The sequence below is a fragment of the Schistocerca nitens genome, chromosome 5 (genome assembly GCF_023898315.1).
Source record: "Schistocerca nitens isolate TAMUIC-IGC-003100 chromosome 5, iqSchNite1.1, whole genome shotgun sequence".
NCBI classification, from domain to species: domain Eukaryota; kingdom Metazoa; phylum Arthropoda; class Insecta; order Orthoptera; family Acrididae; genus Schistocerca; species Schistocerca nitens.
This window is the reverse complement of record NC_064618.1, coordinates 807,595,173-807,613,199: the sequence shown is the minus strand read 5'-3', so window position 1 is coordinate 807,613,199 and position 18,027 is coordinate 807,595,173. Positions and strand designations below refer to the sequence as shown.

The following is an 18,027-nucleotide window of genomic DNA, read 5'->3' as shown; positions in this document are numbered from 1 at the left end:
AGTAATATCCCAAATTAGATTACACCGGTGTATTCCACTGAGTTCTAGTTTAAAATGTTCAGCACAATCCTTCTATTTCAATTACTTTGGGAACTTTCAAAAACTGAGGACAAAAAATAAGAAACTAAGGACATTTGTTTTCCTCAATCACTTGTACAGGAACTAAGCACGAAAATTGAGGACTGCCCCGGAAAATAAGATTGTCTGGTGACCTTGGTTTAATGATTAAAAGTGTTAAAGGAGATTCGCATTGTTGTGCAGTTGGATGTTGATGCAGGGGGGGCACTATCGTGTAGACCAATGGTAGTAAAGAAAAGACGGCGCGTCATTTTTCAATTGTCGCCTAGGGCGCAAAACACCTAGAAATGGCCGTACATCATGAGACTGATTATATGAAATAAGTTATATAAATGGTTCTGCTGTTAAGAGTCCTTAATTTCACAGTTTATGCCTACAATTAGTCAAAAAGCACATTGAACATCTCAGTATATGTCACTAATCCTAAATGTTTCGTACAATAGCCAGCCAGCTATATTTCTCGCTGCAGTCGACAAAGGAAGTTCAGCTATATGCAGCTGGAGCAACCACAGAGCCACCTAGCAGGCGCTGTGAGAAGCTACTGCTCCTGCGTTGTAGATGGCGGGCAGTCGCAGAATGTGAGGTCGAAGTTCCAAGCTTCGCTCCTAGAGCGCTCTCGCTGTGCTGCTGCAGTGGGCGTCGCGCTGTGGACATTGTGATACTCTGCCGCGCATAATGTATTTTGCCCATTTCACTCGACTACGGCTGTAAGCTGTATTTTACACGGATGTTGTGGTTAAAATACGCGTATCAGGTTTCTGTTCAAAAGAGAAGCGCTGATAGACGTATCATTTCTGTTGGTTTCGTTTCGTGGTTTATTCGTTTCATTCGATCTTGAATGTCAAATATTGCCGGCACGGTAGCTCAGCGTGTTTGGTCAGAGAGCCGGTTGGCCTCTGTAATAAAAACCTGAGTGGAAGGATCAACCACCGAACTTGCACAGGATGTATTGCGACGTCCGCAACGACCAAAGACAACGATCATAGACGATAAAAACGGTCAGCGCGACAGAATGTCAATCCTAAGGGCTCTGATTTCCCTTATGTTAGCATGGTGTCGTTTCTCCCTATGTAGGTCGGTGCCAACAAAATATTTTCGCATTCGGAGGAGAAAAGCTGGTGATTGGAATTTCGTGAGAAGATTCCGCCACAACGAAAAACGCCTTTGATTTAATGATGTCCATCCCAAATCCTGTATCATTTCAGTGACACCCTCTCCCCTATTTCGCGATCATACAAAACGTGCCGCCCTTCTTTGAACTTTTTCGATGTACTCCGTCAGTGCTATGGTAAGGATCCCACACCGCGCAGCAGTATTCTAAAAGAGGACGGACAAACGTAGCGTCTTCTTAGTAGATATGTTACATTTTCTAAGCTTCCCGCCAATAAAACGTAGTCTTTGGTTAGCCTTCCCCACAACATTTTCTATGTGTTCCTTCCAATTTAAGTTGCTCGTAATTGTAATTCCTAGGAATTTACTTGAATTTACGGCCTTTAGATTTAACTGATTTATCGCGTAACCGAAGTTTAACGGATTGCTTTTAGCAGTCATGTGGATGACCTCACACTTCTCGTTATTTTGGATCAATTGCCAATTTTCGCACAATACATATATCTTTTCTAGATCGTTTTTCAATTTGTTTTGATCTTCTGATGACTTTATTAGTCGATAAACGACAGCGTCATCTGCAAACAACCTAGGACGGCTGCCAGATTGTGTCTCAAATCGTTTGCATAGATAATGACCGGCAAAGAGCATATAACACTACCTTGGGGAACGCCAGAAATCACTTTTGTTTTACTCGATTACTTTCCGTCAATTAATACGAACTGTGACGTCTCTGCCAGGAAACCACGAATCCAGTCATATAACTGAGACGATATTCCATAAGCACGCAATTTCACTACGAGCAGCTTGCGGGGTACAGTGTCAAAAGCCTTCCGGAAATCCAGGTATACGGAATCAATATGTAATCTCTTGTCACTTTCATCACATGCATACTCGTGTCTCTAGAGAAAAAGCAGCTGTCTCATAACTAGCCTGTGAATACAATCCGTCTTGTTACTCTTACAGTTATTTCTTCCAAGACGTCTGCGAAGTTGGCCGCTTACAGATGAAACAATATTTTTGTATGGAACCCGTGAGAAAGTAACTGTTAATGTTACACTACCACTAGAGCACGTCGCCAGATACACTAACGAAACTGAATTTTCAACTCTTATTCAGTAGCTTGATCGGATGTATCAGCTGTCTTGGTATATCTAAATGACCCGTGTCTTACCAGCCAAAGCATCCACAATTAATAACGAAGTTTACTCACTGAACGTTTCTTTTAATTTTTGCAGGCTCTATCAGAGCTCTACAACTCCATCAAAAACAACTGCAAAAGTAAGACATGCTGTAGCTATTTTGTCAAAAATTAGGATTGCGAGTCAGCAGCTGTGGAAGAACAGAGGTTAATTCGAACAAATAATAATAATAAAAAGCAGCGACCCGCCACTTTTCGTAATCCTATTGGTTAAAAACGAATAGCACCGTTACTGGTTCGGTTGTTGCGAAGTTTTCTTGGCATGAAACTATGCGCCATATAACACTGTTGGCTAATATTGAAGATATTCCTATTCCTCTGAACGAAGTTTCACTGTTGCGGCCACGTGGTTATAAATCTGGCAACATCGTGAGCACGTGACGCTCAAGCTAACTACTGTGGACTGGCGATTGGCTCCTACCACTTGACATTCTGCAGAAACGTAAATCACACAGTTAATTTACTCTAGTTAGCTGAAGCGCTATCACAGTGGTCGAGAGGTCAACGAGATCACTGGGCCAAACATCGCCCTGCCGACCAATGTCAGGCACATCCCAAATGATCCGCATCACTTAAAGTGCTTGTTATTGGAAAACAGCTGTATCCGTATGAGAATATCTGCCAAACAGATTGTGGAGGTTAACGACATGTATAAGAATCTTGTAGCAGTCAACACAAGGAACGTGGTCGAACAAAAATGGAAGCACAAAGACTGATCAGTCATAAAGGAAAAGGGCTCAGTTCACATCTGCTATCTCAAGTGCAGGCAGAGTAAACAGGAAACTCTCAAGAAATTTCAAACTCCGTGCAATTCAGCCAGCAACCTGACCCAGGTGCGTCACCTGTGGCCATGTAGACAGCTACGAACGTAGTTTCATGCATAAAAATTCGAGGGAGTTGTGGGATTTCATGAAACAGAAACTTGAAATGATAGGCTGAAACACTCCAGAAAGCATAACATCTGTTAATATTCTCACTCGTGATGAGGAACCGAATTCTACGACTAAAAGAAACGCGACTGGATACATGACGTTCTTCCCTATAAAAAGAGAAGAAAATACAGAGTAACATTTAGTAGGATACTTATTGGCCCACCTCCATTCGTGCAGACTCAAAAAGAAGTATAAAGAGAGCTTCGTAGTTTTTTTTTTTTTTTTTTTTTTTTTTTTTTTTTTTTTTTTTTGCTGGACAATATTCCTTAAGCTTAACAGGAGCAAGGATGCTATCACAGTACTGCAAATTTGGTGACAACACAGAAGTTCTTCTTTTAATTTCAATTATATTTGCCTTATATTTTCTCGTTGCATTCCCTCCACTTCATTTTAAATATATTTCTCTCGATCCAGAAGATTTAGTTTAACACTAATCACTGCATCCCTGTTGCCAAAGAAGAAGACACAGAAGAAGATACAAGGAGTCTCAGTTAAATTCACGATAAAAAGAGACTGTAACAACCAGATATGGTTTCGTCCAATGACGGAAGATGCCACAGTCTTTATCAATAGCAGACGATGCTTTTTTGCGTCAGTTAATTTGGCAGAAGATGCCTTCTATGTTAATTCACTTTCCATTATTGGTACTATATTTAAGTTCATACGAGGAAAGCTTCGTTTATACATTTACATTTTCATTCGATGGCCGACAGTATCATGATCCAAGTGTATCTTCACGCGTAAATACATAATTACTTTGATCATCTCCTGTTTCATGAATCGATGTGCCAGAAGACGCTGATTATGTATAATTACATTACTTTTTTACAAGAAGAAATTTTAATTTAGTTAAATCGTACTACCTCATAGTCAATAAGATTCGATAACAGTATTTTGAATCGATACTCGGCCATAAAATTAGAAAAGGAAAAATAAATAAATAAATAGAAAACTAGCCAGCGTTGCTGGTTATATACGTGGTCATGCAGGGTTGGATCGCTGCCGATTATCTCAATTATTTTCTACGGCGGTTAGTTTTCCAATGTAGTCTACGCAGCCTCGTAGTATACGAGAGTCAGCAGCGATACTGAAACGCAAGCCGCCAAAAGAGGAGTCAAGTAGAAAGGCTTACACCAGTCTGGCAGCCACACGACACTTACCTTCAACTAGAGATGCTCTCTATCAAACCTACGGTCCGGCAGTTTTCGCACATTACATAAATGACGTACTAATTGTCAGCATTACCGATAGTTTTGGTAGGGGTGTGTGAGAGAAACTGGGAGGCGACAAGGTCTCTTCGTGTTTTGTTTGTTTGTGTGTCCATGGCGTAAATCCTTACAAAATATAAATGGCATTTTATGAGCAACAAAAATAAGTTGATCAAGTAATTTCAGGTTTTTTACGTAACCACAATAATTACTTTTGAAGCAAGTACAATTAAGTTCTCAAATATAAAATAAATGTATATAATTATTGTTGTTATTTTGAACTCAAGAGAAAGTTCATCATGGTGAAAAGCAAGATTTTCACGTTATAAGTGTAAAAGTTGTTTAAGAATGACAGAAAAATATGTTTTATATAAGCTCGGCGGAGAACTGAGACAATGATATGCTTTCATTTTGCGTTTTTTTTAAAACTCTGCATTATTTTTAAGAAATTGCGATTTCTAGCGCTGTATGGTGAATGTATATTTTTTTTAATTTTTACTTCAACATCACTATTTTTCACATTACAAATCAACAATTTTCGAATAAAACCTGAATTAAACAACAATTTAAATTTTGTTGTAAGTAGTATTTATTTTTAAGTAACAGACAGGCGGTTAATTATATAGAACAACAACGTTCGACAGGTTGCGAGACCCTCTTTATACCCTCACTTACTTTCTAGACGTTAACCGCTTCCAGCTTCTAGAGCGTATACGCAAAAAAAGCGATGGTAATGAGGCAACGCCCGATAGGGATGCAACACACTTAGCATATAGGTAACGCAGTGTTGATCTTAACTGACCATTGATCCAAGGGAATCTACACCACTGGCCATTAAAATTGCTACACCAAAACGAAATGCAGATGATAAACGGGTATTCATTCGACAAATACATTATACTAGAACTGCCATGTGATTACATTTTCATGTAGTTTGGATGCATAGATCCTGAGAAATCAGTACCCAGAACAACCACCTCTGGCGGTAATAACGGCCTTGATAAGCCTGGCCATTGAGTCAAACAGAGCTTGGATGGCGTCTACAGGTACAGCTGCCCACGCAGCTTCAACACGATACCACGGTTCATCAAGAGTAGTGACTGGCGTATTGTGACGTGCCAGTTGCTCGGCCACCATTGACCAGACGTTTTCAGTTGGTGAGAGATCTGGAGAGTGTGCCGGCCAGGGCAGCAGTCGAACATTTTCTGTAACCAGAAACGCCCGTACAGGACCTGCAATATGCGGTCGTGCATTATCCTGCTGAAATGTAGGGTTTCGCAGGGATCGAATGGAAGGGTAGAGCCACGGTTCGTAACACATCTGAAATGTAACGTCCACTGTTCAAAGTGCCGTCAATGCGAACAAGAGGTGACCGAGACGTGTAACCAACGGCACCCCATACCATCACGCCGGGTGATACGCCAGTATGGCGATGACGAATACAAGCTTCCAATGTGCGTTCACCGCGATGTCGCCAAACACGGATGCGACCATCATGATGCTGTAAACAGAACCTGGATTCATCCGAAAAAATGACGTCTTGCCATTCGTTCACCCAGGTTCGTCTTTGAGTACACCATCGCAGCCGGCCGGAGTGGCCGAGCGGTTCTAGGCGCTGCAGTCTGGAACTGCGCGACCGCTGCGGTCGCAGGTTCAAATCCTGCATCGGGCATGGATGTGTGTGATGTCCTTAGGTTAGTTAGGTATCGGTAGTTCTAAGTTCTGGGGGACTGATGACATCGAAGTTAAGTCCCATAGTGCTCAGAGCCATTTGAACACCATCGCAGGCGCTGCTGTCTGTGATGCAGATTGAAGGGTAACCGCACCCATGCTCTCCGAGCTGATAGTCCATGCTGCTGCAAACGTCGTTGAACTGTTCGTGCAGATGGTTGTTGTCTTGCAAACGTCACCATGTGTTGACTCACGGATCCAGACGTGGCTGCACGATCCGTTACAGCCGTGCAGATAAGATGCCTGTCATCTCGACTGCTAGCGCGTTGGGATCCTGCACGGCGTTCCGTATTACCTTCCTGAACCTACCGATTCCATATTCTGCTAACAGTCATTGGGTCGGAACCAACGCGAGCAGCAATGTTGCGATACGATAAACCGCAATCGCGACAGGCAACAATCCGACCTTTATCAAAGTTGGAAACGTGATGGTACACATTTCTCCTCCCTACACGAGGGATCACAACAACGTTTCATCAGGCAACGCCGGTCAACTGCTGTTTGTGTATGGGAAATCGGTTGGAAACGTTCCTCATGTCAGCACGTTGTAGGTGTCGCCACCGGCGCCAACCTTGTGTGAATGGCCTGAAAAGCTAATCGTTTGCATATCACAGCATCTTCTTCCTGCCGGTTAAATTTCGCGTCTGTAGCACGTCAACTTGGTGGTGTAGCAATTTTAATGGCCAATAGTGTAGTCCACGGTTACTTGCTATAGTCTACAGTAGTTTCATCACTCCACCTACAACTATAATTACAACCAGACTGGTGGAAGGAAAACGTCTTCCGTTTATTTGGAATGCGGAACACGGCTACAAACTTATAATTTTAGTTTATCGATATCGCGTTGAAGCGCAGCGATGACGTGTTAGTAGTGAGCGTTTGTGGTCGATGTTAGTAGCGAGGCGAGTGGCGTCTGTACCGTGTCGTAGCGGCGGCAGGAGCAGTCGCGGCACGCGAGTAGCCGCAGCGGGGGCGGCGGGGGCGGTACGGGCGGCGGCACGGGCGACGACAGCTCGAGCGAGTCTGAGGAGCTGGTGTTGGAGGCGTGCTGCCGCATGGCGCCGCGGGCCGGCCGCAGAAAGTCGTCCAGCAGGTAGAAGGACTGCGACTGCGACTGCGCGGTGGCGGGCGGCGCCGGGGGCGGCGGCACCGCGGGGGCGGCGGCGGTGGTGGGGGCGGGCGCCTGCTGCTGGAGGCGCATCAGCGCGCCCAGGCTGCGCCAGCGCCGGCCGCCGCCCCCGGAGGCGGAGGCGGATGACGCGGCGGGCGCGTCGGGCGGCGGCTGGTGGTCCTTGCGGTGGCGGCGCCACCACGCGGGCGGCGACAGCAGGCTGGCGCTCTTGCGCACCGCGGCGGCGGCGGCGGCGGCCGGGGGCGGCTCGTCGTCCTCCTCCTCGAGCAGCGGCGGCGCCCGGCGCGTCACGAAGCCGTAGTCCGTGTCTGCGGCGGCGGCGGCCGACGGCAGCGTGGCGGTGCGCGCGCGGTGCGGCCCGCGGCCTCCCACGCCCGCCCCCGCGGCCGCGCCGGCGCCGACGCCGCCCCTCGGCAGACACGAGAAGGACGCCGAGTGGCGCAGCCCGGCGGCCGCGGTCGGCGGCGCCCCCAGCGCAGGACGCCGGCCCAGCTGCGAACCCAGCCGGCCGAACCGTGCTCGCTCACCACAGCCCACCTGCCTCTCACCCCACCTCCGTTCCTCGCACCTCTGCGCATCTACCGATCTGAGCACCCGCGCAATAGCAGAAGCAGGCCTCGGCCTTAGAAGTGACACTACAAACGTTGCCCGAGTACCACATTAACAATGACACTATCGATATTTACACATTTCCCACAGGCTCACACGATCTCCGCAACTTTTACCTACTCAATACTTGAAATCCACAGATGGGAGCAGACACGATTTTCTCTTCCGCACGGCTCACAACTCGTCAGTAAGCCACAATCTAGGACTGTTCAATGTCAAGTTAATGAGTACTATTACATATTTTATTTATATATACACGTTATATATACATGTTATATATTTAAAGCAGAGAGTATGTAAGTGTTTGTTTGCAGCTCGTTGTCTTGCGGTACCGTTCTCGCTTCCCGCGCTCGGGGTCCTGAGTTTGATTCCCGGCGATGTCAGGGATTTTTCCTGCCTCGCTGTGTGTTGTGTCGTCTTCATCATCATTATTCATCCCCATTACGGTCGGAGGAAGGCAACAGCAAACCACTTCCACTAGGTCCTTGCATATTACATCATCCCCTACGCTCCTCGGAGTATGGCACATCATCATTTATGTTTGGCATCTCTTCCCCTACGCTCCTCGGAGTATGGGACCTTATCATCATCATTTATGTTTGGGATCTCTTCCCAAACGTCCGGATCGATTTCAGCCAAACTGGCACAGAAATGGCCGGCCTCGCGAGTATGAGCACTGTGGGGCCTATAGACTCCTAGCAGCAAAGATACGGGCAAAAATCTGTTTTCCCAGACTCTGGGATATGGGTTGTCCTGCGCAAAAGGCGTATGTGGGAATAGTATCAGCCTGCCAAATCAACATGCCTAAATGTCAGAGACAACAAACGGTTTTCTGAGCCCTGATGTATAAGCTGCCCTGAGAGTTGTGTTGGGGGAGTCTCGGCCTGCTTTGCATGCTGCCCTGTACATCAAGGGCAAATAAATGATTTTCGAGCACCTGATCTGTAGCTTTACCTGCATGTGGGTGTATTGTGGGACTCGTATCAGCAAGTTTCGTTAAACTGTGTTCCAGGACGTATTCCAGGACGTACACATGCCAATGAGCATGGCTCCAGAAGGGTTGAACATGGCGAGGGAGAGGAGGAAACGGACAGAGAAAGAGAGAGAGAGAGAGGGGGGTGGGGTAGAGAAAATGTATGTGGCAGTTGGAAGCTGTACAGGGGTAGGGGCAGGTGGAAAAGGAAGTGGGGGAGACAGAGATGGAAAGACAGAGAGGATGAAAGATATGGTCAAAGGCAAGGAGGAGACAGATTGGGTCAGAGGGAGGGGGTGGAGGAAATGGACAAAGAGGAAAGAGAGAGAGAGAAAGGGGGACGAGAAGACAGACAGAGGATGGAGGATTAGGTGGAAAGATAGAGGGAGGAAGAGTTGGACAAACAGAAGGGGGGGAGGAAGTGTGTTCAGAATGTGAGACAAAAACATATGCGGGCACAGCCATGGGAAAAAAAGTTGATACTATATTTCAGAAACGACAGCTTATTATCTTGATTGAAATGATCCTAAACTCACTGCCCACGGGATAAGGTGAGGTTCCTATAAAAATCCCGAGTTTCCAAACTGGCCACCACAGCAATGCTTCCCAACATTTCTGAAATCATTACCCATGAGTGTAATCAGATGTTAGCTAGTAGCTGCTGTCAAAACAGGCATTATTTACTGCATTCCGTTTGGTAAAGGACATTACAAAGACAGACGGAAACCATTTTGAAATTTTGGTAGATTTTCACAATTTGCGCAACCGAGAAACATTATAATGTCGTCACTCTTGCCTGATACACAGAGAATGTGTAAATGACCTACGAACAACTCGGTTAGGGGCTGTGAACTATATCTACTCGATGGTGTAACAGCGTTCTTACTAATGTACAGAACTCATTTTTCGGAATTCGCGTTGAATGAGGAAAATCACGGGTAGCTTAAAGTGTGCCACTGTGAGATGACAGGACAACGACAGAAATGTTCCTGACACTAGAGGTTTTCTTCTAAGAGCAATGAGGCTTAACATTATGCTTCAGGTCGATATTGTTCGGAAATTTTCAAAAGCAGTCTTGGGTCATCAGTTTATCGGCTGAGCCAGTATCCCAACACAATCGTGCGTAAAATAGTCGCAGGGCTGTTGGGATAAATAATTAACGCTGTGATCCATACCTAGAGGAGGCTGTGGAAACAAAAATATCTTGGATGTTAAGAGAGAAAATATTTCAGTCACTGTAAACGATAAGCATCCTTTATAGAGCATAGGTTCAATAGGTGGAAAAGAAAGGCTTGTTTTCGGCAATACCAATAGCTTACTGTAAAACATTAATGTGGAATCGCAGTTTCGTTTTGTCAATTATTTATTGATTAATTTCTGTTTGTGACGAGGGATGACAGTCACTTGTGGTACCTGCACGTCTGTGATCTCGAAAAACCCTGCATCAAAGGGGAAGGATAAACTCGTTAATAATAAAGCGCAGATTCGCCTGTTAAGGTCTGGAATGTACGAAAGCGGATTCGTCTCGAATTTAAAACCGTAACAAACAAACCAAGGAAGGCAAAATGCAGTACTGACACTTTCGTTATGTTGGCTCACTAGGCATATCGAGAGTGGCTCGAGCTAATACCTCCAACAAAACGTGTCCTTACAAGGAAGACGTCGGTCTCACGTGCAAGTTGCTCAACACAGTCCAGACCGAATCTTCTTGATATGATTTGTGTTTCGTTGGGGACCACTGTCATAATTTACTTTTTGGATGAAACTGTCACCATTTCACTATAAGTTTATTATTATTAATTTATTTCCCATTGTTGCGACTTCGGGTTTATTGTCATCATCAAGTGCAAAGGTGAAAAAAAAGTTGTTAAATATCCGACGTGTTTTACTGAGACGTTGTCCTCGATGCATTACAGCACATATATACCCGTCGCCACCTTATACGGACTGAGTGTGAACTAAATACAGATATTACAGCTCGGATGTACGAGTTGTAATACCTGGTTTTAGTTATCACTCATGTTTAACGACCTTTCTTCGCTTTTGCGCTTGATAACGGCTATAAAGTCGATATAGCGAAAGTGTGAAACAAATTAATAATAAAAAAATTACGGACATATGGCGCGAATTTCACACAAAAAGCTTCTTAATTATTTCCTTTCAGGTATCTCGACCCTTTTCCAATTTTTGTGCCTTGCAGTTTCTTCTTATCTTTTTTCTTCTTCTGCTATTACTATTATCTCCTTCCCCTTCCAAATTCGTTCACCCTCTTCCTCATTTCTTTTACCCTTCCTCATTTTCTTTTATCCGTCACAAAAACGAAGCATCTCCGATGGAAGTCACCGTAACACCAAAGGAAAGAAACTACTTTAACATTATAAGTACCCCATCGCATACTGGGATCATGAAGTAAATCCAGATTTGTTCTAAATCACCGCAGTGGAACCCAGTTTATAGAAATTAATCTCATTTCAGACTGTAGAAAGTATCTCTGTCAAAGAGTGTAAACAGTGCACTTCCAAATCAGCTATCAGGTAGGTCGTGAATAAAATCAGCACGTAAACCCCTGGGACGCAAGTGAGACGTGGGCGTCAGAGGTGCGAGGAACACTGCAGCGCCTTCCAGTGCTCTCTGCTCGTGAGAGCGGAACAGAGCAGACGGTTAGTAGACCACACCTCCACCACCAGGAAGCTAACAGCGTGCACGAGTTAGTGGTTAGCCGCGAAGCATGCGTTGCAAGCAGTCGTGCCGCTGTGTGAGCGCGCGCGAGTGTGTGTGTGTGTGTGTGTGTGTGTGTGTGTGTGTGTATGTGTGTGTGCTGACACAAGCAAGTCTCCAGTTCCTCGCTAGGCGCGAAACCGCGTTTTTGCTGCCTTTGTGTCCAACTGTTGCGTCTTTGTGTTGCGCCTGTTGCCGACACCGAAGAGAGCCAGTGCAGTCGTGGAACGCGGTCGCGTCTCACAGATGTACGTCCACGTTATCTTTTTCAAGTCGTGTCCTACAAAGTCTCTTGACGCTGCTGCTCCCATTCTCGAGCTACGATACAACAGCAAACACGCCGAGCAAAGATGTCTGTATGGTTAAGAATGCCGCACGAAAAAAGTATAGCAAAAACGTTGAATACTCATCGAAGCTTAATAACAGAGAAAACATAAATAAGTTTCCTTTAATTTACGTCTATGGTCACAAACTTTTTGTTAACAGATTACTGGTTTCGGTCTTTAATGACCATCATCAGATCTGCAGCAAAAATGGGAAAACATAAATACACTCACAAACTGTATACAGCTTAAGAACAATGCAAAGACCATAATGAAAAGTAGTACTGCCAAAATTTACATTTGTGCGCTTTAAAGATGAAGAGGCATACCTGTTTCATAAAAACAGTCCTAATGTACTGCAGCCATAGTGGCATCGTCAAATGTTAAATGCGGAATCAGCATCAGCGTCGTCAAAGACATATAAATCACATCACATGCACGAGTCATGTTGTCAGTAGTACTACTGTTTAAAACAAGCTGCCGTACAGTAGCCACAAGATGTTTGTTTGTAAATTCACCAGATGTCGCTAACGTCGGCTTACACTAGTTTTCAACAATTAATTGAAACAGCGAAAATAAAGGGAGATACAATAGTTGAAGTCTGTAATTAGCTTATAACGTATAAAAGGCATTACAGTAATAAAAAGCAATAAAAAGAAGAACACGACAAAAGTAATATTGTTAAAAAAAAGGAAGACTTAAGAAACAGTGGTTGACATGTGCTCTAGTGCCAATATTCTAGATGACATAAATATTAAACAATATTACTTTTGTCGTGTTCTTCTTTTTATTGCTTTTTATTACTGCAATGCCTTTTATACGTTATAAGCTTATTACAGATTTCAACTATTGTATCCCCCTTTATTTTCGCTGTTTCAGTTAATTATTGAAACTAGTGTATGCAGACATTAACGACATCTGGTGAACTTACAACACAAACTACTTGTGGCTACTGTACGGCAGCTTGTTTTAAACAGTAGTGCTACTGACAACATGAGTCTTGCATGTGATGTTATTTATATGTCTTTGGCAGTAATTTCACACGAAAAGCTCCTTAATGATTTCCTTTCAGGAAATATTCAAGTTTCACACCATAGATACTTGATACAAGGAAGGAAGTTCCACGTTGTAATGTAATCAAACCCAAGACATATTGTGAATCCTACGATACCAGACGTTATCGGTATCTTAGTTTACAAAAAGTTCTTTTAAAAACTTTGTCAACTAAAATTAAGTATTTCGTCACCAAATATCTATATTTCATGTCTTTTGTAAGTTCAGTTACATTAAGCTTTACTAAATATCTACCAGCGATTGTTTCTGATAAAGATGTAAACTCTTTGGTTTGTATAGTTGCTTTGCACTTTCTTCATCGTGTACAGACTTGGCGGTAAGTTTTGGTGAATTAAGTTCAAGTCATTTTGTAAGGCTGCACAAAGCAGACGTGTTGTTCGGGTTATTATAACAGACTGAGTCGTTAAACGTAACCTGAGCCAACATGGAGACAATCAGCTAAGTAAATGCTTTATATCTTAATGTGTGGATATGCTCTCTAATGCTTCTCACTTCAAAATAATGACAAACGTCGGGCCCGAGGACAAATTACTAAATATTCAGCACTGAAGAGGCACATTATAACAGCCGGTCTATATCGAGATTATCAGTGACAGAGCATGAGTTGTGTTGGGCAAGGATTAGGCATTAAACGAACCGCAGCCTACTTTAAGCAACCCTACCGCCATTTGCCTGGCACAGGGAAACAGCGGAAATCCTAAATAAGCAACGTTGCAGCTTGTTCTGAAGCCTGTTCTGCTTAATACGAGTGCAGCATCTTAGCTGCGGCGTTGTCTGCCTCGTTACTAGGAATTAAAACTCTATAGACGTTCCACCACCATGTCTGCAGTTTCAGTTGGTACATCAGCGTGATAGCTTGGAGGTTTTTCCGTGTGGTTTTAACACTCGTGTGGGCGAATTCCACGGTGTTTCCCGAAATCCATATTACTCAAATAATATTCTGAAAAACCCGCACGGATAGAAGCGTCCGTCATTCAGGAGCAGATGACACCTACATCTATACTTCGCAAGCCACTGCGTAGCGTGTGTCAGAGACTCCATGACACTCCCTTCATTTCTATTCCGGTCTCCAATGGTACATGGGAAGAACGTTGGTAAGTCTCCGCACGATATGAGGGACAGTTGCCTGTATTGTACCGGCTGCTAATTTCTACCGCTGCTATAAAATTAGTACCTCTTGTGCTATCCGACATCTAGAGAGGTCAGCATGAATTGATCATAGGAGCCATATTCACAGCTTGAGGGCGTGCATGCGCGAGCTGCGCGAGTGTGCGTGCGTGTGTGTGTGTATGTGTGTGTGTGTGTGTGTGTGTGTGTGTGTGTGTGTGTGTGTATGATGTGTTGAACAGATCATCTTAGGATAGTGATGATTTTGTTGTTGTTCTAATCTAATTTTTTGTGTACATGGCGAAGAGAACTACTGTTGTTATAAGATAAGTAGTAACGTGATGTTGTATTTATGAGTGAATGTACATGAAATAACCTTGCTTTTCAGACAGTCACGAATCTGTATTCGTTGTGATTCGTTTGTAGGAAACTGACAAACAGAAAATGGCGATGACGCTCCTAGCGCACCGCTATAAGTTTCCAATATTGAACCGGTGCAATTTAAAAGCCTTACTCGAAAATACGTTTAGCATTATTTGGGCAAACATAATGGCTGAAATGGGTCTAATCACTATGGGACTTAAACGTCTGAGGTCATCAACCGCTAGAGTTAGAACTACTTAAACCTAACTAGCCTAAGGACATCACAAACATACATGCCCGAGGCAGGATTCGAACCTGCGACCGTAGCAGCAGCGCGGTTCCGGACTGAAGCACACATAATGTTTAGAACGGATGAGGTGAATTTTCTAATACGTTATTTATCCTAAACTGTTATTTAAAAAACGTGGCAACAGAAACGCATTATGGAAAGTGGAGCACAGATGAACAGTATTCAGCTGTAACAATATATCCAAATGGCAATCATGGATTAAATGAATGTGTACGCATATAAAACGTGCCTCAGCCAACAATTAAAAGGCGTGCTGAAAATGAAAAAAATGCAAACGGAGATATAAAGCTTTTGGCCGCAAAAAACAAAGTTGAAAATGAAGTGGAAGAGCATGTTCTTACATTTGAAGAGATGATGTTCGTTTTATGCTCTTGGATGTAAGAAAACTTGCCCTCGACATTGCAGAAAGAAACGGATTGCGTCATAATTTCAATGCAGAAGAAGCCATAGCAGGCAAAAAGTAAGCTAAATGTGTCCAGCCAAAAATAACACCGAATCGGAGGGAAATGATGGAATTCCCAAGCAAAATTTCAAGACCTAGCCAAGAAGTCAGTGAGCTGACGAGTAGCAAAGGTGGGGAATGTCGTGAAAAAATAGTAATGCGATGCTTACAAATAGTGATGTAGGAACTAACAAGTAGAGTATTTCCTAAAACTTGGGCTACTACATATGTTCAAGCTCAGGGACATAGGTTATAACGGTAGTAGAATTTATGCATCCACTGGTAAAAATTAGAAAACCTGATTACTAATTTATATCACTTGCAAAGGTTTAGAAAATTAAGTGTGGTGTCTTTATTTTTCTCAAAATTTCCATTCTATGAATCAGAAATCACATACAGTGTATTATTTTACTTGCTGTCATATATTCTGCCTAAAATGTATGTTCTGCCTAGCGTGACATATATGTTACGCCCTTTTTTTGTTTCAATTATTGATTATTTTTTAGTTTTGATTGTTGTATTGCTTTTCTTTAATGACAATAAACACATAAATATCTAATTTGTAGAAATCCGAAGAAAAAAATAATTCAGGCAGAAATGGGTTATAAAGGTAGTAGAATTCATACACCCACTGGTAAAAATCAGGAAACATGATTCCTAATTTATATCACTTGCAGAGGTTTAGAAAATTAAGTGTTGTGTCTTTATTTTTCTCAAAATTTCCATTCTTTAAATCAGGTACCAAGAAAAACATCCTACAGTTGAGGATGGCACTATTAAACAATTTTGTAACTTTGCCTTTAGGCTATAATAAGTAAAATATCGAAAATGGCACAATTTTGGCGGCTCCTCCTATATAGGAATAAGGAAATTGATAGCTGACTCTCGTAGGAACGGGTGCTCTTCGAATTTTGACAGTAAACCACACTGTCTTGGGCTCTCGGCACTGGACTTAGGTGAGCATCTTACTAAACGAACCTGTGATGAAACAGATCGCCATTCTTTGACTCTTTCCTATTTCCTGCGCCAGCCCTATATGTTAAGGGTTCAGACTTCACCAAGACGTGCTACCCACTATGATGGCATAAAAAGAGGTTCCGAACTACGAAATGTTGAATGTCGAGCAAACGAAACGGAGTGGAAAAAAGGAATGAAGAAGCAACATAAATCACACGAAGTTATTCATCGCAATTACATCTGGTGTTCGAACGTAGTAGCCCCGTGTAGTGTACATAGTTCCGCGTAGTCAGCGCGTACACAACTTTCCCACTAGAGCGCGCCCCGCTAAGCACAACAGCGCAGGCGCAGCGCTCGTCCGTCTCCGCACTACGAGATGGCGCTGCCTTAGAGACGGACCAAATTCTGCTTCCGCCGATCCGCGTATTAATATGTAACGCAGCCAATGAGATTGCTGCTAACGTAGAACCTTTTCTCCTCGCGGATCACACTCGCGCAGTGATACCTGAACGCCCGAGGTATTACAACGAGTGTACAGACCTCCGATTAGTCAGTCTGGATTAGTCTGCATTTGTCTAGACCAGTATATAGTCAAGTTTCAGTCTGTGCCTAATAAGATTACCATATTCCTGTCCATAACCATGAATATAAATGTATAGACACATTTGTCAAGTATCAGAGATATATGTGAGAATAAGATTAACGTACCAATACCAAAGGAACTTCAGATTGTCAATTGTAAACAGCATCCAGAACTAAGTTAAGTAATTTTTATGCTTGTTATTATTTAAATAAATGTGTGTGAAAATTAATCAAGTTCTGCTTAAAGCCGGCCGCGGTGGTCTCGCGGTTCTAGGCGCGTAGTCCGGAACCGTGCGACTGCTACGGTCGCAGGTTCGAATCCTGCCTCGGGCATGGATGTGTGTGATGTCCTTAGGTTAGTTAGGTTTAAGTAGTTCTAAGTTCTAGGGGACTTATGACCACAGCAGTTGAGTCCCATAGTGCTCAGAGCCATTTGAACCATCTGCTTAAAGTTGGTCACCGTCAATCTGCTACTCTAAGCGTGCAAGTGGCATTTCTATCGTCTGACCTAACGGCAGAAGATAAACACGCCACGATAAAACCACGAGACATATTGCTGACACTCGCCTACTTCGTTAGAGCGACAAGTCAAATGATCTGATGGTGTGTGTACCGAAGGTCTTACAGTACGCACACCACACCCCGCAAGCCCCTGTGCCCTGGATGCAGTGCTGCCATTTCTAGGCGGATAGATGTCAGCTGAGACCCTAGCAGCAAAATGCATAAATGCTTTATGACACGTTGCGGCCATTTTTAATGCATTCAAAAGCTGATATTAGTCTTGACCGCCGGCCGCGGTGGTCTAGCGGTTCTAGGCGCTCAGTCCGGAGCCGCGCGACTGCCACGGTCGCAGGTTCGAATCCTGCCTCGGGCATGGATGTGTGTGGTGTCCTTAGGTTAGTTAGGTTTAAGTAGTTCTAAGTCTAGGGGACTGATGACCATAGATGTAAAGTCCCATAGTGCTCAGAGCCATTTAGTCTTGACCACCGTATTTATTAATTTTAATAAAATGTAATTTATCAATTTTAATGAAAGTGATAAGTACAGCAGTGAGTTTCTGAGAGCTGAGTTGTTGGTTTAGCAATGCGAACAGGCGGAGCACAGCCGTTCGGCGCCACGGTGTGAACTCGCGCCTTCCCAGGCGACTCCGTGAGAACGAGCTGCCCGCATTCTTCATCCG

At 43.7% G+C, this 18,027-nt stretch overlaps 1 protein-coding gene across 1 annotated transcript in view; it reads right to left on the bottom strand.

Annotated features, from left to right (window-relative positions):
• Nucleotides 1-18,027, bottom strand: part of LOC126260733 (dual specificity tyrosine-phosphorylation-regulated kinase 4-like) — a 587,083-nt gene that overhangs the window by 447,336 nt on the left and 121,720 nt on the right. Inside the window, exon 2 of the mRNA XM_049958070.1 lies at nt 7,177-7,975. Within this exon, the coding sequence (XP_049814027.1) occupies nt 7,177-7,975 (799 nt within the window). The remainder of the gene's footprint in view (nt 1-7,176; nt 7,976-18,027) is intronic.